Source organism: Hakea prostrata, chromosome 3, assembly GCF_041222555.1.
Source record: "Hakea prostrata isolate BN-2017 chromosome 3, UWA_Hpros_2, whole genome shotgun sequence".
Taxonomy (NCBI): Eukaryota; Viridiplantae; Streptophyta; class Magnoliopsida; order Proteales; family Proteaceae; genus Hakea; species Hakea prostrata.
Genome location: NC_142602.1, coordinates 57261585 through 57282923, shown reverse-complemented (window position 1 = coordinate 57282923; position 21339 = coordinate 57261585). Strand labels below are relative to the sequence as shown.

The following is a 21339-nucleotide window of genomic DNA, read 5'->3' as shown; positions in this document are numbered from 1 at the left end:
TAAGACGTTATAGACTTACAAAGCAACCTTTATGATTTAGGGTTTTGAGATCCAATCGTTGGTTATTAAGACAGCAAAGCTGATATTAGGGTTTTCTGTAACCTTAATTGATTTTAGCTGACATTGACCCATTTCAAAATATTAAAGAATGTAGAAGCTCCGCATAGTGAGGAATTCGTAACAAAAAAAAATCCATTCTTTCTTCTTCTTTTCTATTGTAAACCCTTAAGAGGATAGAAGTCAAGACCCACAGCCACCAACCTTTTCATTAGAGCAGTGATGATCCTGATGAAAGAGATGCAGTGTGTATACTATAGGGCCAACGAGGCAACGGCTGGGGAAGCGAAGGGAAGAGGAATTCGATAGTATGAGAGAAGTCACTCGACCAAGTCTTATTGACGTTCAAATCGAGGAGCCAGAGACAGATTGCAATTGCAAAAGCAACTCTAAGAAGCAGCTTTACTTTAAAGAAAGAGGGGCAAAAGAAAAGCAAAGGAGGGAAAAAAAAAAAAAAGAAAAAAAAGAGAAGCTTCACATATATATAAATCGGTTACACACTAAAGGAAAGATAGAAAGATAGAAAGATAAATTCTAGTTAGCCTACCTGACTACACAAGATATTCTAAATGTGGTTAACAAGATCAAGAATCATATCGGAATTTTTTTATTAGTTGAAATCCAAATCTGTAACCCTCATTTTAACCAATTATGTTTGTCACCGGGATATTATTATGAGTTATACTAAAGTAGATTCAGTATTTTCGCAACCATATAGAGGAGAAATAGCTTATCCGTTTACTGCGAAAAGAAAACCAAATTCCCCAATTTAGTTTGGTTTTGCCAGAGTTAGTAATCCAAGATCAAATTCCTCCACCTTTGTCGCTCTTCGTGTCCATTGCAGCAACAAACATCGCTGGCGAAACCAATGACACCCATTTTGTTTCTCTCTCCATGCTCTTCTCACCTAACTCCGCCTCTCTTCCTGAAATGTGGATCTCTCGCGTCAGATATCTTAAGATTAAGCTTCGCCGGATTCTCTGACGCAAATCGACCTCCACCACCACCGCCACCAATTTCCCAACCTCACCACCACCATGGGTCGTCTCTCGATCACTCCTCGGTCAAACTCCAATTCCGAAGCCGAGCTAGATTGGCCCTTTGGTAAGGTGGATGTGATAGATCAAGATGATCTTAGGGAGACAGCTTACGAGATTTTCTTCACAACATGTAGGTCTTCCCCTGGTTTTGGGGGCAGGAATGCGTTGACGTACTATTCGACGTCATCGCATGATAGCACAGAGGAGGAGGAGGAGGAGGTGGTGGCGGAGGAATCGCAAGAACAACCGGTTGCGGCGGCTTGGTGGGGATGAGTAGGTTAAAGAGGGCTCTTGGTTTGAAGACAATAAAGCGGTTATCATTCAGAAGGACGGTCTCAGCAATTGGGTCGTCGGCGAATCCATCATCGCCGAGAGGAATGAACTCGGCCAACATATCAATGACGTTAACATCACCAACCAAGCTCAGGCGACCCATGACATCCGCAGAGATCATGAGACAACAAATGAGAGTCTCCGAAGAGAGTGACAATCGGCTTAGGAAGACTCTCATGAGAACTCTTGTTGGCCAGGTACCATTCTGGCCTCCCCCACAACATTGCATGCATTTTCTTCGCTAGTTTTTTATTTCTTTGATCAATCAACCAATTTGGTTAAGGGAGTAAATCGTCTGTAGGGGTGTGTGATTTTGCTTGAATTCAACAGATAAGTTGAAAAAGAAAGAGACGATAATTTTCCTTCTTAACTCTTGCATCATCTAAAACCATCAGAATTTCATATTCACATTGATATAGTGGTTGGAGAAGAGGCAATTCAAAGCCCTAGAATCAATCTGGTTAAGGGAGCCATCGTCTGTGTGTGTATAAAGACAACGTGTCGAAAAGAAGAGATAATAATTTTCCCTCTTGAGCTCCTGCGTCATCTAAAAACCATCAGAATTTCATGGTTCCCATGAATATAGTATTTGGCAGGAAAGGCAATTCAAAGTCCTAGAATTTATCTGGTTAAGGGAGCCATCTCTCTGTGTATAAAGACAATGTGTCAAAAACGCCTAGTATATCTAGGATAAAAGAATCCAATTATATATGTAACATGAAAGTTGACTTTGTAAAGGACCCTACTTTGTATCTTATAGTACCTCTCATAATGAGATGAGGGCTTTCATACCATGGATATAGGTTGTTTACACTGGAGGCTGAACCACATATAACCTTGCTTATCTTTCTTTTTCTTGTTCTTCGTGAGTTCTAACAGTTTTGCTTGGATTCAACAGATAAGTCGAAAAGCAGAGACAATAATTCTCCCTCTGGAGCTCCTGCGTCATCTAAAACCATCAGAATTTCATGACTCCCATGAATATAGTGTTTGGCAGAAGAGGCAATTCAAAGTTCTAGAAGCAGGTCTCCTCTTACATCCTGCCGTGGCACTAGAAAAATCCAACTCCTATGCAATGCGTCTCCGAGATATCATCAGAGCAAGCGAGATCAAGACTATTGACACCGGAAAAAATTCCGATACGATGAAAACCATATCTGTTTGTGTGGTCTCATTAGCCTGGAGAAATGGCAATATTGGTTCGCCAAATGATGTTTGCCACTGGGCTGATGGCTACCCTCTCAACATCCATCTCTACCTCAGCCTCCTCCACTCCATCTTTGACCTCAAGGACGAGACCCTTGTCCTTGACGAGATTGATGAGTTGTTAGAGCTTATAAAGAAGACATGGTCTACTCTTGGAATCAATAAGCTCATCCATAATGTGTGCTTCACTTGGGTCCTATTTCAACAATATGTTGTCACTGCAGAAGCTGAGCAAGACTTGTTATGTGGTTCTCTTGCAATGCTAGCCGACGTGGCCAACGATGCCAAGAGGGCTGATAGGGATGTTATATACAATAAGATTTTGTCTTCAGTATTGACATCAATGCTAAAGTGGGCACACAAGAAATTAACAGATTATCATGAGACTTTTCAGAAGGCTGGAATTGGGTTGATGGAGACTGTTCTGCCATTATCACTGTCTGCTGCAAGGATTTTTGAAGAAGACTCTTCATCTTTAGGGCTAGAGAAAACCAATCTAACCTTGGAGTCACCAGGGAATCGGGTCGATTATTTCATAAGATCGTCCATGAGTAATGCATTTGCTAAAGTAAGCACCATTGATTTTATTCAGTACTAGCTTTGTTTGCTATTATCTCTTATAGTAATGTGTAGATTTTCAAAGTGATTACTCTGTTTTAGTATCTTTGCCTGATTTCTTGTCTTGTGATGAAAAGATTTTAGAAAATGGAAAAGCCGACGTAATTGATGCTGAATTTGTAGAAGAGGCAAGTGAAGCTCTCATTCAATTGGCTCAAGAAACTGAAGACTTAGCGATGAAGGAGAAAGAGACTTTTAGTCCCGTTATGAAGAAATGGCACCCAATTGCAGCTGGAGTTGCTGCAGTGAGCCTCCACAATTGTTACGGATCCGTGTTGAAACAATACTTGTCTGAGGTAACCATGCTTACTAATGATACCATTCTGGTGTTGCAAAGAGCAAGAAAGCTGGAGAAGGTTTTGGTTCAGATGGTTGTTGAAGACTCTGTGGACTGCGAAGATGGAGGCAAAGCCATTGTAAGGGAAATGCATCCCTATGAAGTTGACTCCGTCATCCTAAGCCTTCTAAAATCATGGATTGATGAAAGGTTGAAAGCTGGGAAGGAATGTGTTGATAGAGCTAAAGAAACTGAGGTCAGTATAATTGTATATGAAACTTCATAAATTCTATCTTGGCTGATCTTCATTTGGGTATTGTGATGAAAAATTAATGATTCTTCCTTTTAGACATGGAATCCCAAGTCAAAGTCAGAGCCATATGCACAGTCAGCTTTGGAGTTAATGAGGTTGGCCAAGGAAATTGTGGAGGATTTCTTTGAAATTCCAACTGAAAATTCTGATGAGCTAGTGCATGATCTCACCCATGGCTTAGAACTACTCTTCCAGGAGTACGCTAACTTTGTTGCATCATGTGGTAAGTCAATGCACCTTTATCTGGTGCTTGATGGAGAAAGGTACAATATGAGAACAATTGCTTACAACTGTTTTATTGTATCTTGTTCAGGATCAAGGCAAAGCTACATCCCTACACTTCCCCCTCTAACCAGATGCAGCCGAGGCTCAAAATTCCACGATTTGTGGAAGAAAGCCACTCCTTGTAAAGTTGGAATAGATGATGAGCATTTGCACATTGGAAGCACAATCGGATCCACAGATGGTGACCTTCCTCGTCCCTCCACAAGCCGTGGGACACAACGCCTCTATATCAGGCTCAACACCCTTCACTATCTTCTCTCTCACGTCAATGCGTTGGACAAGACCCTCTCTCTCCCTCCTCGTGCAAACCCATCACCCAAGAACAAGCGTTTCTCCAGCTCTCCTTCGCACTTGGATCTTGCCCGGTCCTCCATTCATGCAGCCACTCAACATGTGTCTGAAGTGGCTGCCTACCGTCTAATTTTCCTCGATTCTAGTTCTGTTTTCTATGACAGTCTCTATGTGGGCGATGTTATGAATTCACGCTTACATCCTGCATTGCAAATACTCAAACAAAATTTGACACTTTTGACAGCGATTGTCACTGATCGAGCACAACCGTTGGCAGTAAAAGAAGTGATGAAAGCCTCTTTTGAGGCCTTCGCCATGGTACTACTTGCTGGGGGAAGTGCCCGGATATTCTGTAAGTTGGATCATGAAATGATTGTGGAGGATTTTGAGAGCCTGAAACGCATATTCTGTACCTATGGTGAGGGACTAGTGGCTGAGGCTGTGGTGGAGGAGGAGTCAGATACGGTGGAAGGAGTGGTGGCATTGATGGGTCAACTAACAGAAAAATTGGTGGAAGACTTCAGCATTGTGGTCTGTGAAGCGAGTGGGTTAGGGGGAGTGGCTACAGGGCAGAAGTTGCCAATGCCTCCAACTACAGGGAGGTGGAACAGAGCAGACCCAAATACTATGTTGAGGGTACTGTGTCATAGGAATGATAGCACGGCTAATCGATTTCTTAAGAGAACATTTCAGTTGGCGAAGAGGAGGTGAATCTCTAGATTGTTTATATACTGTTGATTTCCATCCCTTTTCCCTCCCATAATGTAACAAGAAAAAAATCAAAATAAGACGAAGTCTAAGGGAGAATCAATTTCATTTATAAACTAGTCAGCATTACAAAATAGTTCGATACTTGGGTTTCAAATTGTTTTTGTTCAGAACCCAGAAACCTCTGTAAAATTGTAGAAATTTTTTTTCCCACCATTGTCTATCAGATTGGAGTTTTCATATACCTCAAACTTGTTTCACTTTCATCGAACACATGGAAGCCAAGATACTTGTGTCGACATGCCCTTCTTGAAACTGTGGTTACCAAGGCAACTTTCTACAAAGAGGTTGGTTTATTTGGACCTCAAGCCCAAGAGGAAAGACGCAATGGACTGAAACAGTTTGATATCAGGTAGGTAATAGTCTCATAACCAATCCAAACTGATTCCAACCGAATTTGAAAAAAACTAAAATTTTACTAAATGGTATGTGATTTGGGTTTGGTGCTTTTAGCCCAAAAAAAAAAAGCCCAAACTAAAACCAACCCAAATTGAACCATAGCATTGACACCCCATCTCTAAATTGATTCGATTCCACTTTAGCTGTTAGGTTTTGAACTAGTACATAACAACCAATTCAACCACTTTGACTTTATCGATTGAGCTATTCTACTTCAACAAATTGTGCATGCAACCTGCAGGGTAGTTCAGTTGGTAAAAAATCAATAATTCCTAGTAGGAGATCAAAGTTCGTATTCCCTTGAGGTCAGAGGTGTAGCCTCGCCAATTATATAATATTCTCATCCCTAATATATAGAAAAACTGTTGTTGTCTATAGGTGACCTGTTATATTAATGTTCTTTTTTCTCTTTCTTATAAGCTTTACGTTAAATTTCTAGGTAAATAGCATACATTAATATTTATATCTTATATATTGGGAAGTGGAAAAGTTTAAAAGGAAAAATTTAGATAAACATCATATAGTAGTTTTCTTAGACACTCTAAGGTTTAGTTCAAGCCATTTTTAGTCCCAAGACTAAAAATGACATTTTATATCTCCTCCCTTGTGATATTTAAGAAAGAAAGAAAAAAAAAAAAAAGAGTTAAAGACATCATATTATAATTTTTATAACTAAAATATCCTCATAATTCACTCTTCTTTCTTTCTTTCTTTCCTTTTTCTTTCTTCTTTTTTTTTTTTTTTTTTTTTTTTTTTTTTTTTTTTTTTTTTTTTTTTTTTTTTTTTTTTTTTTTTTGTAGAAGAAAAATTTATTGAGAAGAGCAAACTTGACTCCTAGCATCTTGGACACAAGGGTCCAGAAGTCAAGGAGTGGAAACGGGTACAAGAATCCTCTCTACAACAGACCTACCCAGCCTAGCTAGAGAGTCAGCAACCGTGTTTGCTTATCTAGAGAAACAAGAAAGCAAGAACCCCTAGGAACTAGACCCCTAGGAACTAGCCAATATCACCTTGATGTCCCCTATTAAATGAAACTCTTCCAAGAGGGGATCCTACCCTCATTTTGGACCAATCTACAAGTCGAAAGTTATCAGACTCAATAATAACAAACTTAAAATCCAAATTCAATAAGATTTGTAGCCCTGTTCCAAGTGCTAACGCCTCCCCCGTTAGCAGATTTGAGTGAGAGGAATTCTCTGCCACTGCTAAAATGGATTCCCTTTAGTGTCTCTAATGATTATCCCAAAGCCATCATCTCCGGCATCGCAATTCATCTTCAACACACTACCCATTGGAGGCCGTGTTTGTGAAATTAAAAGTAACTGCAAGCGCACGGTATCGTGTAGCTAATGGGTCGATCTCAAGGAGATATGTCACTTTAGAATTAACTTCTTAATGATAATGCGAGAGTGCAATGATTAAAATTTGTTAATTACTTAATTAAACTAAAAGAACAGTCATAATTCTTACATCTAATGTGATCGAATTGAAATGAAAATTAAAGCAAACATAATCAATGCATAATTAATAAAGACAAAAAAAATGCGAATAATAAATAAATAAATATAAAAGGGAAGTGATCCGAGTGTTCACTCTCGATCTAGGGAAGGGAAGTATAATTATAATGACTTTGACCGTGGACCCTTTGTCGTAGCTTACAGTCTACCGATCGGGGGAACGGATATTAGAGAAAAAGAAATTGCAAAAAAGAAATAATTAAAGCAATAAAAGGATATGGAAACCTTAACCAAAGAGAGGCACGACTGTAGACATCTCTGATCAAGGACCTAAGAGAAGGTGGAACAATAAATAAATGCTGAAAGTAAATTGCAGAAAGTAAATAACAAAGTAATAAAAGGAAAGGGAAACCTAACTAAAGAGAGGCACGACTGGTAGACACTGTAAAACCCAGCCCTAACCTTGAACCGGAAACCTTGTTATTTGTAGGTCCAGTGACCCGAAGTAAAGTAAGAAGTCAGCTTTGGGCCATCCCAGTGGAGGACTTGGTGTCTGGTTTTGAATCCATGAGAGTTGATGATTAAGTTCTATTTATGGAAACTGAATCTTGATGAAGATCGGATTAGTTGATGGACTTGGAGTGCTCTCTATCATGGTTTGAAGGCATTTCTACCTATTAAGTAAGTCACTTGATATGTGTGCAAAACCCCTTTAGGATTGGATTTGATTTGGGTCTTCAATTCTCTGTTTTGGAATTGCTGTCTGCATTGGTCGACTGATTGGTCAATTGGACCAGTCGACCAATCCACTCGACCAATGGGTGCTGTCTTTGGCAATTAGGTCTTGCTTGCTCTATTTAAGTCCAATCTCGAGTCTACCTTGTATTTGCTGCCTCCAAACTCTTTGGAACGAACCAAAGACCTCTGCAAGTCATCTCCCTTGCATCCTTGGTGATTTTCTTGACGGATCTTCGTCAAAACTCTTCCTTTTGCATCAAAGGTATGTCTACACTCTCTTCTTCTCCTCCATCTCTATTTTTCTTTCCTTTTTGAGTTGAGACAGTAGAGGAGATGATGCATTCTCTGTTGCAAACATCTCTGGACTTGTCTCTCATGATCATCCTAAGGATTAATGGCTAAAACAATGATCTTAACCATGATCATTGCAAGCTTTTGAAGGAATCATGATCAAGCCATGATCTAGTCTTTGTTTAACTTCTGATTTGAATTCTGATCTCCTTGGATCTTCTATATTGATCATGTTAGTAGTCAATTGCTGTGTTTTCTTTTCATGATCCATGATCTATCAATCTCTAGTTGTTTCTCTTCTACCATACCATGTTTTCTTCATGAATCATGATAGTTACATATATGGTAGGTTTTGTTTCCTTATTTAGATTTATGCTTTTAAGCCTATTTCCTTGAAGATCTAAGTATGTTTTTCATGATACCTTTACCTGAAGCAATGATCCATTCTCCTATTGTTCTTGTCTTTGATTTCTATCTTGAATTTTTCAAGATCCATGGTTGATCTAATTATGGTAACTTTTTGTTTCCTAATTTGGATCTTGATGGCTTGATTCGATTAGTGTTTTGAGGTCCCCTATATGTTAGGATACTACTGATGTAGTTTACCCCTTGATTAGTACCCTTTTGAACCACCAAATTCGGATTTTATATCTCAAAACTCTGATTTTTTTTAGCTACTGTCTGCATTGGTCGACTGATTGGTCGACTGGACCAGTCGACCAATCCACTCGACCAATGAGTACAGCAACTCCAGAATTGGTATGTGTTGGATGTTTTGGTATCTTTTCTGTTAGGGATCTTTCCTAATATGTTGTATACACTTGTTTAGGACCTTCTTCTCAAGTTTGCCAAGATATTACTTGATTTCTTAGGATTCCTTTGCGAGTTATAAAAGGTAAGGATGGTTATTTCCTTAACTGCATAGATAGCATGAATCTAGTTTCTATATTTGAATATCATTGATATGTTTCCTTAATTAGATTCTTACAATGATATACTACTGTTGCATAACTTTAATTAGCGAAGGTTACTTATTCATATTGAATTGACTCATGTATGATTTACTTACCAATTATATACAAAGTGATTGTAATTATTGATTTCTTTCCATATATGAAGTTACCATATATGTGATGATATGAATTGATGCATGTGTATGCTTAAGTATGGTTTGGAAAGGAGAGGTGTCCTTTTGACACTTCTGTCCTTGGACTACTACGGGTATATTATGGGATGTTTCCGGAGATGCCCTATGGACACCTTCCTAAACTGTTGGATGACATATTTAGGATTGTCTAGTAGTGTTTGGCTAGGATGTCCTGTTATGTCAGACCCTAATCGGAGGGGTATTGAGACCGAACGACCCGTGGTAGCAATGGGGATTCATGGGCGCTCAAGACCGGTAACCAACCCGTGAGAGGACAGGAATCACATTGTGGGGGCCATTTATTGGTAGGGTTGCATATGGATAGACTTGGGCTCACGGGCGTTCAAGACCGATAACCAACCAGTGAGAGGACGTGAGAGCTTCCCGTTTACCATATGTGGATGATCAATAGGGTTGATGAGTCCGTAGTCAGGGACTATGAGGACTCTAGTGTGAAGGATACCAGAAAGGATCGTCGGGGACGAGGAATGGACGTATCTGGATCCGACTTGATGTAACTAAGTAGAAGACCTGCATTTGGCTAGGCTTAACCCTGACATGCGCCGGTACTTAGACCAATGGTGATGTGAGAGAGTGGTGACCTATACCCCCTGCCATGGAATGTCCCGAGGGATGCCGGACCCATTACCAAATGATGATGAGTGATTGAGACCTTCCTAAAGAAGTACGGTGCTATGACTTAAAGCATGTCTGCCAATAGAGACCAGCATACATAGAGTTAGATTCATTCATTCATTGCTTGTCTCATACTATATTGCATTTATGTTTGTTCTGAAATCCTGCCATTTATGTTATTATGGATTTAACTGCCTTACTGAGTTTCTTTGAAACTCATTCCTTTATTGTACAATGTTTGTTAGACTATTCTGCAGTGCTTGAATATTATGACGGCCCCTATGAAGAAGCGCAAGGAGAAGAGGCATATCTCCGGGAAGGTGATTGCGGTTACAACAATTACACCTGGAAGATCCCGCGAGTGGTTATGCTCCGTACGATGCTTAGTCCGATCATTGAGTGGAAGCGCCCTTGTGCTGTTTATGAGATTTATACTTATAGGGATGTTGTCTATAAAGTTGAGAACAATTTAGTTACCCATTGTACCTGCTACTGGGATTAGATTTTGTCTTGCTTATTCTCTTTTAGAACTACTTTTCCACTGGTTGTAGAGTGGGATTTTGCCTCACTTTACTTATCTGTTTTAGACACTCTGATTATATCTAGTACTCTGATTTATATATGATTCATTCTTTCCTTATTTGGATCTATGGTTTATCTTCCGCACTTTTATTATTATTGTTCATGATTATGTTATTGTTTATGTGGGAGGTTGATTACTCGATACCTGATCTTCGGGCTGTGGATCACACTCTCGGGTATGCCAGATAGGGTACCGGCTGGGAGGATGTGACAGACACCTCTGATCAAGGACCCAAGGGAAGGGAGAACAATAAATGAATGATGAAAGTAAATCCTAAATTAAGAATATGGAGGTGTAGATAGAAGTGGGAACGGAGGGAGGAGAGAAGATTATTGAAGAAGATTACTTACTTGCGAATTGAACAGACGATTCGAATCTCAACCAACCCTAACAACCAGATCTAGATGTAGAATGATCTAGATCTGCAATTGCTAGACCTAGAGAAAAATGAATCTTAAAACTTTAAACTTGAACTTGAATTGCATTACATAGAAAAATCAAACCTAAACATTCAATCTAAAAATTTAAATCTCACAAATTCAAGCAAAGAAAACTAGAGAAAGCCTAAATAAACTGAAGAGAGAAGAAAGAATGCTTCTACTGAGCTCTAAAACACGTTCTCCTTTGATGGAGTATGCTCTCCTTTTATAGAGTTTACATGGGATATGAATCTTGACAGAAATTGAATCAAACTCAGGGTTCCTATCTGACTCAGCCAATTAAGGTTTTGACGTATTAATCGGACTGACTTAGAGAGATCAGATGTAGAATTCCACCGTTGGATTTGAATTTTAAGAAGTCGTGAAGCTCTCCTCCAAAAATCAGCAAGATCGAATACCGGATGACCGTTCGATGAAGGGCCTGATCGAAACTGGACAGAGACATTCAAAAACGGGACTTTTGCTTCTCCTTCTCTAAATATAATTATTTCCCCTCTTTTTCTTTCTTTGGTCAAATCACAAATAGGAAATAAAATATTGAGGTATGCAAAGACTCTATGGGGCGAAATTGCTCGGGTAATTCTGGATTTGGCACTTTGGGAATTAAGAAAATGAATGTTCGATTAAGATCTTTAGCCAAATAACAGGAATCGAAAAATTCCTTTACCAATTTACGAACTTCCTCCTTAGTGATTTCCCAATATCTTCGATAAAAGAAGGGGGGGGGGGGGAAGCCATCTAGACCCGGAGATTTCAAAGGACCCATATTCTTCAGTGCATCCAAAATTTTCTCATCGGAAGTGTAACAACCCCCGTATTTCTAACCCAGGATCCGTATTGCAGATCCGAGAACCCGAAGGTCTAGTTGGTAAATTTGTCGAGTGTCCAAATGGAAGTCCATGATCCATACCCTAAACCCATGGATCTGGATTCTCTTGATGAACAGCCTGCCTTGCTTGGTAGTTGGACTTCTGTGAGGCAAGTGATGTCTGGAGATGTCCGGAATGAAGGTAAGACCTCCCCCATGTCTTCATTAGGGTTAGGTTGTACTTGGATATCAACCCCCTGAACAAAGCACCCTTGTATAGCGATATACATGGGGGTGGTTGCTAGTGGTGGTTGATTAGACCAAGCGACCGCCTGGTCCTGGTTGCGGGGTTTTGCCCTATTTTGCCCCTAGACTTCTATAAATAATAACCCTTACCTATTTTACGAATATTATATTTGGTATTACTGTTTTTGGAGGTTAAACGGCTGTGGAGAAGTGCTGGAAGGAGATCTGAAGTGTTGTCAATGTTCCAGAAGGTTCTATTGTCCTTCATAACTGATCTGGTTGAGGTAAGTGATTCCTTGTTCACTCATATTTCACTTTAAGCTATGATAAAAGTAGATTAGTGTTCCTCTTTGGTTGTTCTTGATCCTTCTATTGCATTGTCTACATTTTCGATGATCTTGGTGAGATCAGATCCGAAAATGAAACCCTGCTTTCGTGAAAAGGGCTAATCTAATCAAGAGGGAGGATTCTGGATAACCAAATTGATGTCATTGGTTAGGTTTAGTATCACTCGTGGTTATGGGAGTGATAGATTTGAAATTCGGACTATGATCATTCAAAATATGGATTGAAATCAAGATGATCAGAAGCCTGAGTTTCATATTGAAACTCTCTGTTTTTTGGGCAGTCACTAGCGGCAGTCGCTCAGCCTAACCAACCGGCCCAAGCAACCAGCTGGTTTCCAGTGACCAAATGACTTTTGGTTTTTATCCGATTTGATTCATTCGACTTATACCTTATTGTAACCCTATATATAGGTGTTCTCTTTTTCAAATAGAAGTCTTATAATTGTTCCTGGTTTGCAAGTTAGAGGAATTCTACATAATTACAGGTAAGGACATACAATCCTATCTTTATGAAATGACTTGAACATGCTAGTCCAGTGTCTGTTATTACTGTTCTTTCATTTCATATATTGTTGTAACCTTGTTTAGCATGCTGATCTTATTATATGCTTGCTGTTTGCATTGTCTTTACTTATACTTTGTTGATTATGAATATGATATGATAATGGTTGATGGTTTGTGGTTCTGATGGAAGGGGTATTCCTTTGGGATATCCTAGCTTGGGATATTAGAGGGTTGTGGTATGGGACACGTTCCTGCTGATGTCTCCAGCACTATCATAATTACTGGATGACATACCTAGGTAGAGTCTAGAGTTGCATGGATAGGTACCCCACATGCTACTACCCTTTCGGTAGGGGAGTTGAAGCCGGATGACCCGTGACGGCAGTAATGTGACGATGGTCCACTGTTCGTCATATAAATGGTAGGGTTGCATATGTTAGGGTTGGGCTCATGGACGTCCAAGGAATGGACCGGGTGTCGCGAGGAGTCATGAGAGCATTCCACCCCAATAATATGTGGATGACCATAGGGTTATGGAATGGAGTCCAATAGCGGTAGCTAGTCCGTGAGGGTTCTCATTCCTAGGTTGCGAAGGATACTGAACCGAGTTGGTTGGTACCATAGGGGATGTATCTGGACTTCATGTAGTATGTTACCATTATGACCTACATTGGATTAGAAACCCTGACATGCGCCAGTATTCATGCCAATGGTCGTGGTGAGAGAGTGTTGACTAACCCCAGCCATGGTTTGAGAACCAGGTGTGGACTTTCCATTTTACCCAGGATCCCTACAAAGGTAACCAGTCCTTGCCGGATCAAACTGACTAGACCTACCCAGAGGAGGGCTGGTGTATATCTTAAAGCATGTCAACTATTAGAGACTTGCATAGTTAGATCTTAGCGGTATTCATACTGTGCATTCATACATATCATATATGCATTTCTGATTGGTTTGACATATGGATGGAAATCATTGTTTGTTCTTACTGAGTTCTTCAGAACTCATTCCTTTATTTTTCTATGTTTTATTAAGCTTATACAGATGGAGGATATACGCCGAAGATGGATTGGTTTCCCATGAAAGAACCTTCCCGTATGAAGAAGATGTGGCATCGGCAATGGGAAATGGAGATAGCCTGTGCGGGAGCTCCTGCGAGTGCATGGAATGCACTTATAGCACCCATTGATGGGCAGAGGAGACAGGTTGCCAGGCAGTTTCCTCACCGAATGGAGAAGAACTGGAGGACCCCTTTTCTAGAAATTCATGATAAAACATTATCTAGTTTCAGAGAAAGAAACTGGAAAGAAAATCATATAACTCTTTTTGATTGCTTCTGCTGAACTCATTTTCATTTTTATTATTTATTCTTTCTTTGATTATTTTATTGGAGTATTTGGACTCTTGTAATCCTTTTATTTAATTATTGAACTTATTCTTGCTCACGATTGTCTTTACTTGCATTTATTATTATTGATAGACTAAAACCATGGATCTTGTGACTAATCACTCCCACGGGTTGTCGGGCGGGTAACCAAGACCGGTGGGTGGGGTGTGACAGGAAGGACATCTACACAACTTCTCATTAGTGGCATCATCCACCACAGGTTGAACTTTGCTCATAGTGTCACATCCACCCAACCGGTACCCTATCTGGCATACCCGAGTGTGTGATCCACAGTCCACAAGATCCAGTAGTTAGTAAAATCAACCTCCCACATTCACAACAATATAATAAAAAACAAGACTAAATCAATGTTAACAATATTATACAAATGAATCAAAGTAAAGTAACGAGATAATCATCAGAGTGCGGAAAAGATACCAATAGATATATAAATCAAAAGTAGAGTGAGGTGGAATCTCACTCCACGAGTACAGCGGAATGTAGTTCGAAAATCAAATGGGATTACAATTGATTCTAAGGACAAGAAAGAAAGATATAATCTAACTAAACTAGAGTCTTTTCTACTTTATAAAGGATGTCCTCATAAACATAAACTTCATCGATTACGCTCAGACGTTCCCATTCCACAGTAGGGCTAATCCTGGTAACAAGAGAGACCACTCAAGAGATCCTCACAGTAATCTTCGTAATCGCCAATACTTTGCGTATGGTACGCTTCTTCATCTTGTGCTTCCTCATATTGCGCTTCATAGCCATCTAAACCTGTAGAATAGTCTAACAAAAGATATTGTACAAAAATGAGTGAGTTTCAAAAGAAACTCAGCAAGGCAAGTTATTCCATAATAGCACAAATAACATAGTATCACAAACAAAGCATATAGTGATATGATATGAGACAACAATGCATGTATGAGTCTAATTCTATGTATGCTGGTCTCTATAGGGAAACATGCTTTAAGTCATAGCACCATACTTCTTTGGGTAGATCTCATCACACAACGCCGGTTGGTAGTGGGCCCTTCATCCATCTTGGACAATCCATGGTTAGGGGTTAAGTCACCTCTCTCTCACATCACCGTTTGGTCTAAGTATTGGCGCATGTCAAGGTAAAGCCTAGCCCAATGCAAGTCTTCTACTTAGTTACATCAACTCAGATCCATATACATCCATTCCTCGCCCCTGGCGATCCTTTCTGGTATCCTTCACACTAAAGTCAGCGTATCCTATGGCTACAACCAACTCGGACTACGGACTCATCAACCCTATAGGTCATCCACATATAGTAAACGAGAAGCTCTCATGTCTTCTCACGGGTTGGTTACCGGTCTTGAACGCTCATGAGCCCAAGTCTATCCATATGCAACTCTACCCATAAATGACCCCCACAATGTGATTCATGTCCTCTCACGGATATAACTCACCGGTCTTGAGCACCCATGAATCCCCATTGCTACCACGGGTCATTCGGTCTCAATACCCTTCCGAATCAGGTATGATATAACAAGGGTATAACCTAGCCAAACACTGCTAGACAAGTCCTAGGTATGAAAACCAATAATCCGGGAAGGTGTCAAAGGGCAACATTGGAAATATCCCATACTACTCCCAATGAGGTCCAAGGACAGAAATGTCAAAAGGACATTCCCCAATCCCAAATCATACCTAGGCAATCACAATCATAATTCAGTCATATCATCCACGACAGATATCTCATCATATGAAAGAGTATAATAAGACAGGATTAAATAAATAAGAAAACATACATGAGTAAGTATTCATACATAATCAAGTACATAAAGTAAATAAGGAAATAAGATTCTAATGTACTTGCAGCATTCATATCATAATAGAAACTAACATAAACAGTAGCAAATCTAAGTAGTTCCCAAATTAGAAACTAAATCTATGCAAATCTATGTTAATATGGTAACAACTTTCCTTACCTTAAATAGATTCGAGAATATTCCGGACGGACAAGAGGATGAATCCAAAGTTAGCAAATAAACCCTAAAATAGCATCACACAAATCATTAGGAAGTAGTCCTAAAAGAATAAGCATGAATCGAATCGAATCGGACGAAGAAATCAGATTCTGTTCTTGCGGGATGATTGGCTGGGTTGAGTGCTCCAGTCAACCTAGGCAATCTGCCCAAGTGCAAATGCGAAAATAAAAAGAGAATCTTGATCCGAAACCTATGCTACACAAACTGGAATGCGACGAAACTTGGAGAGAATGTCTAACACAGTAGTCTAAGACTAAAAAGCATAATTTAGACATCAAACCACCATTAAAACCATTACTTACTAATTTAGAATCATAGTTTCTATTTTGGTAAAAATCATAGTTTTCATTGGAAACATGCTATGAATGAAAGAGATGAACTAGAGATGATTAGATCTCATTCTAGTACAAGAACACAGTAGATCAGAGGTATGAATAATCATAGAGAAGCATCCATAATGCTAGAATGAATCAAAATAGGAATATAATCATAGTTTAAGAAGAAATCATAAGAATCATGTTAAGAATGAATGAGATGGTCATGGTGTCACACCCCGCCCGCCAGGCCCGGGTTACCCGCCCGACAACCCGTGGGTGCGATCCGTCACAGGATCCATGGTTTTAGTCTATCAATAATAATAAATACAAATACATGAATCAAGAGCAAGAATAGTACAATAATCAATACTGGAAACCAGCCGGTTGCTTGTGGCGGTTGCTTAAGTTAAGCGACCTCCACAAGTGACCGCCCCTGTTTCAGACAGTTTCCAACTCCGAAAATCAGACTTTTTATCATCCGATTTCAATCCGTTTTGGGATGATCTTAGTCCGAATTTCAAGCTTAAAAGGTCTAGAACAAGGGGGTAACAAGAAACCCTAAAATTAACAAAGATTTATTACCCAAATCATTCCCCTTGATGGGATCCATCCATTAAACAAATGCGGGGATTCGTTTCTGGACAGGATCTCATCAAGAACATTGGAAAGGGAGTACAACAAATCAAATGGGTAACCACTACCAAAAAGGAGATGGGTTCAAAACAATCAGAGGTTAAAAAGAAGAGAATTGCAGATGGAGATTCATTACCTTAATCAGAATCATCAAGAATAGAAGAGAAAATGTTTCATATCATTAACAGCACTTCAGACTTGAATCCTGCACGATTCCACTGCCGCCTAATCGCCCAAAATAGCCATCCTGAACAAAATAATGCGTTAATAGGGCGAGGGATGCTATTTATAACTAACAGGGGGCAAAATAGGGCATTTTCCCGCAAGCAGAACCGAGCGGTCGCTTAAGGCGGTCGCTTGGTTTAATCAACCGCCACTAGCAACCGCCCCCATGTATATTGCTATACAAGGGTGATTTGCTCATGGGGTTGAAGACCAAGTACAACCTAACCCAAATGAAGACATGGGGGAGATCATAGTCCGAAAAATCAATCATAATAGGTTTGTAACAAAGAGGTTAGGGTTTCACCATAACATATGGCTCATCAAAAGGTTATGATCACGGAAAGAGAGGGAATGATTGTTATCAAGAAAATAACAAGAAACCATAGGAAATCTAGTTTATGTTAACAGAAACATTACCCATGAGGTTTCCCTCACATGGAAGGTTACAAGAGGTTTCCAGAAAGATCATAAAAGGATTAGGGTTTCAAGGAATTTATTTGACTAGGGTTAAGATCATGATGATGATCATAGATCTCAAAGAATAGAATGAGATCATGGAATAGATGGTTGCAAGGATGCATCATCTTTTTCCTGATCTCAAACAAGAACAAGAACGAAGAAAGAATAATTAGAAATCCTAATTAAGTTAAACATGGATCATGAAGAATATATAGTGATCAAGTTTAGGTTAACACAAATATCACCCAAGGGAAAGAGAAACAAAGAATGCACAATCTGGAAAAGTGTTGGGAAGTTTCCAACAAATAAAAGAACAAAAGGTTTTTAGATATGGTTACCTCTCATAAGAGTTGGTTACCTCTCATGAGAGTTACCCATAATTAATTCTCACAAAAACAACCCAAGATAGATAAAGGAAAATCTCAATAGTATTTCAAAATAAAGAATGGAATTAGAAAGGGTCTACTAATGAGAGAAAATAAGGTTCTCAATTAAAGTGAAGGGAAATAAATTCAAATCATACAATTAGGGATTACTAACAAGAATCCGTGTATCCCACGAAAAGACTAGGAAGAATAAAAATTCACCCTTAGGGCAAAGAATTTACAATCAAGAAAGGTTTTGGGGAGAGTCCAATGAATTAATAGAAAATAAAAGGGTTGCCAATTGTTCCAAGGAAAAACAAGGATCAACTCCTCAATCATGAGGACACAAGGGAAGGTCATGGTAATAATATGAGACTTTCCCCACAATAATAAAGATAGGTAGGAAATTAGGGAAAGTATCATTAAGAGCTTTGGTGGAATCAAATTCAAGGATCATCGCCATATGGCTTCAAGATCATAGAGTGAATTGGGGGATTCACTCTAGGGCTAAAAGAATTAAAGAAGAGGTCATTACAGTAGTGTAATACCCTTCTCATGATCAGAAAATCAGAAGTAGAGAAGAAAGAATGAATTAACGAAGAAGCGAATTGAATACCAACCTTTTAGAAGAGAAACCGCTGAAGAAACCTGAACAGATACTAGAGGATCTTCCTTGGCTTCGAAGGAGAGGTTCTAGGGATCTTCCCACGTTCTCCCAAGGCTTAGAAATAGATTGAGAGTGAAACACATGGAGTTCCCCCTTTTAAATAGCACAAAGAGTTCAAGAGTTACTAGGGTTTCACCAAACTGACCAAACTGACCCTGTTGGTTGATTGGTTGCCAAAGAGGAAGTTCAAAGGTCGATCCCACACTATCTAGAGGTTTAGAAACATGGTGGGAATAGTTTACCACGAAATTAAAAGAAATAAAGCTTTTGAAAACCTTAAAAACAGATATTTACCAAAATGCCACTGCTTGGACAACTTGTTCAAAAATAGGGATTTAATGGGCCTAACTTCAATATTTTTGGATGGGCTTCTTTCAATACATCGTACTACTTACCTAGTATGGAGGGGTGTCTTCAAACTAGGTCCAACTAAGCTTTAGGTCCATCAACCAAGTTCTTCTGCACAAATAAATAGTTCAACACCAAATCAAATAAGGTTTCCATAAGGAAACACCATCATCAATATCCATGGGTTTTGGGTCAAACACCATATCTTCTACTGAGATGGCCCACAAAGACATCTTCCTAAGATTTTCAAAGATAGTAAAACTGAAATCACGGTCAAACTTCAAAGTCAACATTAAACAAAACCTACTTCACGCAAAACAGATCGGGTTTCCGGGCTAGATTTGGGCTAGGTGTTACACATGGCATAAGAGAACGAAAAGAGATTGTAAAGATATGACTACAAAGTTGCAGCATCTTCATCATAATCTCAGTTCAAAGATGAGAGTGATCATAGAAAGAATGAATCAATAATACAAAAGATAGAATACTAACCTTTAATTGAAGAACAAGAGAGAGAATTTGCAAGATTGCAAGATTAGGTCTTCTTCTTCACTCTTGGAGGCTTGGAGATGGTTTCCCTTCGTTCTCTAAGTGTTATGGAGGCTAGGGATACTAAAATCACGAAGTCATGGGGTATATATAGCAAGATACTCAAAACAGAAGATTCTGTTCGAGTTCAGCATCTCTGGGTCGATTGGCTGGGTAGCATGACCCAGTCGACCCAAGCACTCGACCCAGTGTGAAAAGAAAGCCAAAGATAGGGATTTGAGGGTCTTCCACTACTCGGAATCAAACGAAACTTTAAACACATATTCTATAACATACCTAGCATGGGAAAATGGCTTTAGGGCCTGTTTGGTTAAATGAGTCTGGAGATTTAAAAAATCTAGAGATTTCAAATCTATGGAGTCATAATTCTTAAAATTAACTGTTTGGTTAACCTGAATCTGTGGAATGAAATCTATGGATTCATCCTGAAAAATTGTTTGGTTACCTGAATCTGTGGATTCATCTTGAAAAACTGTTTGGTTATCCTGAATCTGTAATTGAAATTTGTAGATTCATTCTAAAAAACTATTTGGTTATCTGAATCCATAGATTTCAAAACATTGACTATAAAAATTGATTTTTTTTTTCTTATCCTAAAAAATTTCTTTTTAAGTTCATTTTTGATCATCATCAATTTGTTGGGTGCCTATTGTTATTGTTATGTTTCTTTTTGGGAATGCCTCGTATGTATTATTACTGACTTATCATCATTACCTTGTCATAGGTCAGAGCAGGACCATGCCAGTGTGAATTTCCTCAGTAATGTGATTCTCAGAAGTCAGATGAGTGAGATTTTGTGGGACTAGTTCTCATCAAGCCACAGATATATGTTGGACTGAACTCCGTAGATGATGACCCTTCAACTTGACATCCTTGTCACCTGTCTGTTTCATCATGGAACATGTTGCCTATAGCTCGTCACTAATCTGGCATGGATCGATCAATGGATGGTAAGAAATGGGACAAGTGAAGGATGATTGAAGTTCTTGCTAGAGAAAATGAGGAAACTTATTTGCATGATGTTGTTGCTTCAAAACATGTGCCTACACCTCCTAGTGTCAAAACTTAATTTTTTGGTATGAAATGGGTACTTCTATTCTTGTTCTACTGCTCTGGTGGAAAGTGAGGCGATAGATTCAATTATAACTCAAGGTAGAATTAATTTTTTTGGATTGGAAAACAAAACTTACGCCAGGAACTTCTTGCCAAATTTTGTTGGCCTTCTTATGGTATTGGAGCAGATCCATAAAACTTGCTTCCTTAGGCTTCAGAACAAAAAAGTTTTCATTGAATCCCTCATTGCAATTGCAAGCCATGGAGCAAGAGGGAGAGAAAAAGGCAGAGTAAGAGGAAGAAGAGATTGGTTCAGGCTTCAAAGTCTAAAGCTCTACACACCCTATGAAGCAAAATGTATTGTACCTACAAAGCAAAATGTATTGTACCTATATGACTTAACAAACTATGAGCATATCCATAAACAGATCAACAAAGCAAAATGTGTCACGCCCTCCCAGCCGGTACCCTATCTGGCATACCCGAGAGTGTGATCCACAGCCCGAAGATCAGGTATCGAGTGATCAA

The 21339-nt window shown here is 39.2% G+C and overlaps 1 protein-coding gene across 1 annotated transcript; it reads left to right on the top strand.

Moving 5' to 3' along the window:
* The first annotated feature begins 594 nt into the window (after positions 1-594).
* LOC149022592 (protein unc-13 homolog) lies at positions 595-5358 on the top strand. Its single transcript, XM_089150625.1, is given in 6 exon segments — positions 595-1290; positions 1293-1627; positions 2329-3204; positions 3332-3787; positions 3881-4067; positions 4158-5358. Coding segments are annotated over 6 exon segments (3024 nt in total). The 5' UTR covers positions 595-1094; the 3' UTR covers positions 5132-5358.
* The last annotated feature ends 15981 nt before the right edge of the window (positions 5359-21339 follow it).